General features: G+C 40.2%; 1 protein-coding gene across 1 annotated transcript in view; it reads right to left on the bottom strand.

Annotated features, from left to right (window-relative positions):
* The window catches only part of suclg2 (succinate-CoA ligase GDP-forming subunit beta), an 88,064-nt gene extending 84,444 nt beyond the window's left edge, over positions 1 to 3,620 (bottom strand). The window contains exon 1 of the mRNA XM_060858316.1: positions 3,455 to 3,620. Within this exon, the coding sequence (XP_060714299.1) occupies positions 3,455 to 3,538 (84 nt within the window). The 5' untranslated portion in view covers positions 3,539 to 3,620. The remainder of the gene's footprint in view (positions 1 to 3,454) is intronic.
* Positions 3,621 to 8,579: the final 4,959 nt, after the last annotated feature.

Here is an 8,579-nt window from a genome sequence, read left to right on the forward strand (position 1 = left end):
GTACAGAATGGTTCCTGGCATTGTTCAGGGCTGCTTTTAATTTTTACAAGCTGGTCTTTTACTCAAGTGATAAAATAATCTGCATTACCCTCGAGCCTCGAGAGCTGTTCTCATGCTACACACTTAAGCACGGCCTGTGAGATAAAAGTGTGAGCTGTAAAGTAACTTGGAGTGAAGAAGCTGTTCTGCCTTACATCTACCCTTACACTCAAACACACACGCACACACACACCCACACACACAGACACCCACACACTCACACACACAGACACCCACACACACAGACACAGACACCCACACACAGACCCCCCCACACACACACACACACACAGACACCCACACACAGACACAGACACCCACACACACACACACACACACACACACACACACACAGACACCCACACACAGACACCCACCCACACACAGACACACACACACACAGACACACACACACACAGACAACCACACACACACAGACACCCACACACACACACACAGACACACACACACAGACAACCACACACACACAGACACCCACACACACACAGACACCCACACACACAGACACCCACACACACAGACACCCACACACACAGACACCCACACACACACACAGACACCCACACACACCCACACACCCACACACAGACAGAAACACACACAGACACACACACACAGACAGAGACACACACACAGACAGAGACACACAGACACACACACAGACACACACACAGACACCCACCCACACACAGACAAACACACACACACAGACAAACACACACACAGACAAACACACACACACAGACAAACACACACACAGACAGACACACACACACAGACAGACACACACACAGACAGACACACACACACGCAGTATCAGATATTTACCAGATCAGCCTACGTTAAAGCAGCGTGCAAGAGACTGAAGGAAGTATATTAATGTATTTTATCTTAAAGAAGCTCCACTTGTATGAGTATCAGTACGAGGAGGAACAGATTCAAATAAATAAATAAATAAATAAATAAATAAATAAAATCACGATCTTGAAAGTATTAAGCCCAAAAATAGACGCCTTGTATATATAAATAAATCAATAGTTTCTTATTCTCGTCAGTCAGCTTGTTTCCCCATTATTTATCAGTGAAATTTTGTCTTTGGTCATTCAGACAAACCCCCAACCCATCCCCCAAGCGTAACCTTTGACCTTTCGTCAGAACTTCGGGTTAACGTTTAATCAGAGTTGCTCTGTGATTTGCTGCCGTTCTGTCACTTTTAAAAAAAGAAAAGTCTGATACGTCACAACTCCAGACGCTCCGAATAATCTCTCTGATTGCATCAGCATAAAGGAGCATGATTAGTGATTGTATTGTTTAGTGAACTTTTAGTCCACAGGATCATCTGCATCTTAGAGCCATGATAAGAGACGAAGAGAGAGAAAAAAACTTCAGCAGTGTCTTTCTCTCGCTCTCTCACTCTCTCTCTGTCTCTCTCTCACACACACATATACACACACTATAATGTTCCGTTTCTTACCGAGGGATTATTTGTTATATATTAATTAGCAGAGATAAGGAAAGGAGAAGAGGAGAGAAAATGAGACCTTCCAGCTAAGCCACCGGTTCCTTCACTATTTACCCAAACAGCAGAAATAAAGGCCAGAGCTAATAGAGAGATAAATATATATTTATTCCATGACCTACATACTGATGTGTAGAGGTGAAAAAAAAGGAAAAGTGTTTGGACTTCACTTCTTCAGCACATTGAGCTGATCTACTTTCTCTCTCCTTCTAGCCTAGTTTACACATCTGCTCTCTGAGAGAGTCGCGACGAATCACAGAACGCAGCGAGCACCACGGCTCCGACCGCACCATCAACCCGAGAGACACAGGAAAAAAAAAAGAAGAAACAAGAAATCTTCTCTCTTGTGAAAGTTTGTGCTTCATCACATGGAGAATCTTCCCGAGATCAGCGGCTAGAAACAGCCGTTTTCCCAGAAGCCTTTGTGTTTTTAACCCTTAGCAAAAAACAGCACACTTGGTGAAAGTTCTGACGCTGAGACGTCACCGTTTCAACACATTTATTATAAGACATGGATCACAATCCCTTTAATCCGATATCTTTCGACCAATCAGAATCAAGAATTCAACAAAGCTGAGGTGCGACATGCGTTCATGAGAATTTTGAATGCTACAGATTTGTTTTTTTAATTATTTATTTATTTCTCTACATCAGTTGCTGTGAACGAGATCATCACGATAATCAGAGGAGATTTGCGTGATCTCATCTTCTCTTTACATAAGAGCATCTTAGAAGAAACTGAAGAGAATTTTGTATCCGAGATTCAGACGCACAATTAAAAAAATAATTACAATTTCACATTTTAAAAATAATTACGTGTGACTGACTAAATTAAGGTTGGAACTACAAAATAAATAATATATTTTAAAAGATTATAAAAAACAAAATATATAGATACCGACTATTCAGAGCAACTTTTGCATCTTTTACATCAAAGAACAAACTTGTTTAACAATCATCTTTTATTGAACATCAGTAAAGTTGTTTTTTGGGTTTTTTGCCTTTCAGTTTTTTCCCTTTGGATATTTAAATATTATGGAAATTCAAGCAAACATTTTTTTGTGAGATTTGGTGACCAGAGACGTGATAGTAGTCAAGAAATAAAAATCCCAACGTAGGTTATAAAAGTTGGATGAAATGAGATGCATAAACAATTGAACTTTAATCGCGTCACATCGTGGAGCCGTGAATGGAATCTGGAGGTCACTGAGAGATTATTATTAATTATTAATCCAGGCAAAAACACAGACCAAGGAAAGCAATTTCCCAACAACACACTGCACATGAAGAAGCAAAGACGTGTGTTAATGTTAAAGTGTGCCTCATGGAGCGTACAAGGCAGATTAGATCTTTATTAATAACTAATAATGACTAACTTTTGCACTTTGAGCATGAAAACTCATAGAAATTGGGAGTAAAATCAAGCCCAATTCCAAGAAAGGTGACTTTGACAGACAGTGTCACTCTCTGAATTAGCCTGAAATAATGGAAATAAAAACACATAAAAATCATATAAGACATGCTAATGATATTGTTTATGAGTTCAGAGTAAAACATTTACTATAAATCACCAAGAAACTCTGATACCATCTATTCCCACCCGTTTTTAGACAGAACCCGCCTCCTATGCTAGGATTGGGTGGTAGTGTCCCACCTCTTCTGCTATGATTGGTCGATTCGGCGGTACCCCAATCATAACGCAGAAAGCGGATTCTTACCAACCAATGTTAGACAAGGAGGCGGGATTTCAGCAATACGGGTAGGAAACGAACAACTGTCACTATCTGGCCGACCAGCCGTTACAAATGGACTGTTATTGTTCATGGTTTTGACAAGAGAGTTTTATAAATCGATAATATTGTCGTTAAACGTTACCTTATTTCTGTTGAGAAGTAACGGTATGGTTGCAGTTTCGCGAAGTGCTCTAGAGACAGACCGGGATGCCATGGAAGCCGCCATGTTGAACCGGAAGTGAGCGAGCTACAGTTGCCACGAGAGAGAGAGAGAGAGAGAGAGAGAGAGAGAGAGAGAGAGAGAGCGACAGAACGAGAGAGAGAGAGAGAGAGAGTAAGAGAGAGTGAGTAGTGTGTGTGAGAGGTGTGTGTGTGTGTGTGTGTGTGTGAGAGAGAGAGAGAGAGATATGTGTGTGTGTGTGTGTGTGTGTGTGTGAGAGGTGTGTAAAAAGTTACCCTTGAAAACCTTTGACCTTTGAGTCCTGACTTGTCCCGCGTGACCGATTGGATTTGATAAAATGACCGTTTGTAACATAAAATATTTAGTTTAGACAATTGATTCGGTTTAGTTTAGAAAGATATATATATATATTTCAGAATTAGAATCAGAATCAGGTTTATTGGCCAAATGTGTTGACACACACAAGGAATCTGGTTCCAGCTGTTTGTGACCCTCAAAAGTACAAACATAAATAACACTATACTATACAATACAGACATAAATAACACTATACTATACAATACAGACATAAATAACACTATACTATACAATACAGACATAAATAACACTATACAATACAATACAGACATAGATAACACTATACAATACAATACAGACATAAATAACACTATACAATACAATACAGACATAGATAACACTATACTATACAATACAGACATAAATAATACTATACAATACAATACAGACATAAATAACACTATACTATACAATACAGACATAAATAACACTGTACTATACAAGACAATACAGTATATAATACATTATAAATACATACATACATACATGCATGCATACAACCCCCCCTTCCCAAATCTCCATGTTGTACCACCACTCCACTAATAAAATCATTTCAATCAGGTTTAATGACATTTAAATCTTTTTGTTAATATTCAAAAGCAGTTGCTTCTCAAAGTGCTGCTGCAGATATATAATAGTAAATAATCGTCCTTCTTCCTGCAACACAGTTTCTGTTTTCAAATCGTTTACCGTGAGATTTTTTTACCCGTTCCTGCATTTATTGTGGGGTTTTTTGGGGTTTTTTTCACTTTACAGTCGCAGTTCATCTTTTCGGAGAACGCTTTTGTTTTCTGTCTAAAGACAGCAGTTAAAGAAAATCCACTTCAGATCTAATTAATACAGTCAAGATAAGTAAGCATTCACCTTGTCAGGTGTGTGCTCACTCATTAGCACTAATTTAGTTTGGGAGAAGTGTGTTTAAGTTAAAAAGAAATATATAAAAATACAGAATTGTGTAAAGGCTGTTGAGGAATAAATTCAATTAAAATGTATAGATTTATTTTATAAAGACAGTAAAAATGCTAAACTAACAAATTACTTATTTGTCTATTACTTGTCTATTAAAGGGTTTACTTACAGTATAATAATCTGTTATAACAGATATATAATGCATATATATGCAGATATATAATGCCTCTTTTATTAAGACGGTTATTAAGAAGAGTTAAAGAAAAAAAATGGAAATTATGCATTTCTTTTATTTTTAAAGAAGATAGATTAAACTTTATTCTGATAGAGATATTTAGTGAAAACACTGACCACTATGGAGTAATGGAGTCTCTCTCTCTCTCTCTCTCTCTCTCTCTTACACTCTCTCTCTCTCTCTCTCTCTCTCTCTCTCTCTCTCTCTCTCTCTCTCTCTCTTTCTCACTCTCTCTCTTACACTCTCTCTCACACTCACTCTCACTCTCTCTCACACACACACACACTCTCTTCACTCTCACTCTCTCACTCTCACACACTCTCTCTCACTCTCTCTCACACTCTCACTCTCTCTGTCTCTCTCTCTCACTCTCTCTCTCTCACTCTCTCACTCTCTCACTCTCACTCTCACACTCTCTTTCTCACTTCTCACTCTCTCTCTCTCACTCACTCTCACTCACTCTCACTCTCTCTCTCTCTCTCTCTCTCTGTCTCTCACTCTCACTCTCTCTCTTTTGCATGATCCCATTAACTTCCAGTTTTGTCAAGGCACTTAAATATTTCAGGCTATTATTCAGTCAAAAGCGGTCATAAGGATCATTTAAGACAGTCCTAGCGAGAATAAGAGGCATGCTAATATGACCTCTTATAATAAAAAATTATGCAAATAGCCGGATTTGATGGATTTGCTTCATCCTTATTCAGTCTTTTATGTTTGTTCTGCTGCTCGTCGAATTTTTACACACCGCTTTCAGGAACTTTTTAATAGGCCAAGATCCATATTTAAGAGGAAGGGATACATACAGAGTGTGTTCTTGTGCCAGCTGTAGTGTTACTTGTGTAAGCACGATTTCCCAGAGTGAGAACCAACCTCGAGCTCTCGGGTCGATTCTGTTGACTAAGCTTTCGCACTCAGCTGTGTGCCATCCGCCTGTCTGATATTGTAGATTGGATATAAAGAGTCTCAGGTCACCTGGGATCTTTCTATGCATAAGCACACAATGATTCTACTCGACGATGTTTTAAACCCGCTCGCCTAACTTGCTCTGAAACACTGGATTGGATGTGGATTAGATTTCTCTGATCTTATCTGTCCCACCGGTGTATTTTTTATCCATGCTGTGCCTTTGATTCTGTTTATGTAAAGCCGAGTTGTTCCGTGAGATCAGTTTCTATCAACGACGCAGGGATAAAATAGACCCAAATGCAGGATAGCTAAAATAAACAGGGTTTATTAACTAAAAAACACAGACTCAAGACAAGACGACAACGACAGACAACAGCAAACACGACTAGGACAACGACCACAGGAGATAACAGAGGATTCCGTGCTGCTTAAGGCAACGCGGCTCGACTAAATACTAACAACAATTAACACATGAGGAACAGTTGTGCAGAGGGGGAACACAGAACATCAACAAAAGCACATGGCCAAATTCCGGGCTGAGTCCTGACAGTTTCCTGCTTAGTGAAGGGACGTCATAGACATAGAGGATGGTAGAACAGTGCGGTGCTGTGAAAACAAAACTGTTGGGCTAAAGTTGGCAGAAATTTTCACTAATAATGGTCCAAGAGGGTCAAGGATGATATGAAAATGATATGACATCGTTGATGCCTCTGCCCCAACCTTGAAGTACTCTTCTTTCATAACACCCCTGACAGGTTTGGCCCACACTTGTCCCAGCACTGGTCCAACACTCTTAGGGTTTTTTATCACTAAATCAGTATTAGGCAGTGTTTGGCTTACAGCGTCAGAGTTACTATGAACATTTGGACCAGAAGTCAGTATTGCGTACAGTGTCAGTATTGTCAACAGTGTCAGTATTGTTATGTAGCATTGGGCCAAGATCGGGCCAACATTATGAGGGATGTTTTTCACAGACTATTCCACTGTCTGATTCTCCAAACACTTCACCCCCTCAGGCACACCTATCTCTCTCTCTCTCTCTCTCTCTCTGATTGATTCAGAGGTCTCATCCGTTCCTCTTCACTGTAACCCACATACCACTCATTCTCCTGCAGCTCATTGCCAACGGCTCTGTTCAATTTCCCTGCACCTCCTTTACTGCTAGCTCAAAGGAAGAAGAATGAGGAAAGAATCTTGCACACCGTATTCAAGAGCTGTTCTGTAGCATATAATGCTATATCGATTTTTAATTTTTGCTGCACAGTCCTGACCACCTAGTATTGAGCCCTGAGTACTGAGCACAGTATACTGAGCACTGAGCAACTTGTAATGAGCACTGAGTACTGAGCAATGAGTACTGAGTGCCAGGTACTGAACACTGAATACTGAGCCCTAAGCCCTGAGTACTAAGCATTGAGCACGATGTACTGAGCTCCAGGTTCCGCACACTGAATATTGACCCCTGAGTACTGAAGACAGAGTACTGTACACTGAGTACTGAGCACTAAGTATTGAGAAGTCCTGAACAATGAATACCGAGCCTTGAGTACTGAGCACAGTAGTACCGAGCACTGGGCATCGAGCACTGAGCCCTGAGTACTGAGCACCATACTACCGAGCACTTACTTTAAAGCATTGAGCTTTGAGCACTGAACACTAAGCATTGAGTACTGAGTACTGATCCGAGCAGGGCCACATCATTCTTTCGCAACTTTCACGGTGCGAGCCAGGAATCCGTGATTTTTTTCTTTCTTCATTTTTTTTCTTCAGAACACAACCAGCTCAAACTGTCCTTATTACACATCTGTTAGACGAACCGTATTTAAGACGACTCCGAAACGCTAACAAACCAGGAAGGTGAATCCCCAGTCTGCTTCAGCACAGAGAAAGTCAAATGAAAATAAAGATTAAGAAAAAGAAACTGTAAAATCTCAGCAAATAAACAGCAAACACATTATTTTTCTTGTGCAAGGGGGAGGGAGGGGTCTGTTTTATTTCACGCACTCGGTGTGAGCAGCTTCACAGATGAATAGTCTGGGAAAAAAAAAGGACAAATAAATGAATCAGCGGCTAATACGAGCGCTTCGGCACCGTCATGGGACGCTTAATCAGATTCCCATCAGTTGCAGTTTTCTCTCTACTCTATCGTTTCATATGTGTGTGTGTGTGTGTGTGTGTGTGTTAAATCACTTCCATTCAGTGTACACCATTGATATGGAGCTCATAATCCACCCATATTTGTCACTGCGAGCCTGTAGCGATGATGTCTGTGGGGTGTATTTTAATTTCCACAAACTGTGAATTAGAGTTCAAGTTGAAAGCTCTGTGTTGGTGTATTTCTCTAGCAAGTATGCAAGGGTGTAAGTACACCGAATGTGCTAGTATGCAAGTGTGCAAAGATACAAATGCATGTTTGCTGGAAGGATAGGATATGCTGGTGTGTAATTACACAAGGCTAGTGTGCAAATGTGCAAGTATGTTAGGGTGTCAGTATGCTAGGAGGCTAGTATGCAAGTATGCATGGAGGTCAGGGTGTATGTTCATGCACTAACTAGTATGCAAGTGTTTTAGTCTGTTAGTGTGCATGCTAGTATGCAAGTATGCATTAGTGTTCTTGTAAGTATGTTAGTGTGCAAGGTATTAGTGGGCTAGTGTGCAAAGGTGTACGTACACTCTCTC

The sequence above is a fragment of the Tachysurus vachellii genome, chromosome 22, assembly GCF_030014155.1.
Source record: "Tachysurus vachellii isolate PV-2020 chromosome 22, HZAU_Pvac_v1, whole genome shotgun sequence".
NCBI classification, from domain to species: domain Eukaryota; kingdom Metazoa; phylum Chordata; class Actinopteri; order Siluriformes; family Bagridae; genus Tachysurus; species Tachysurus vachellii.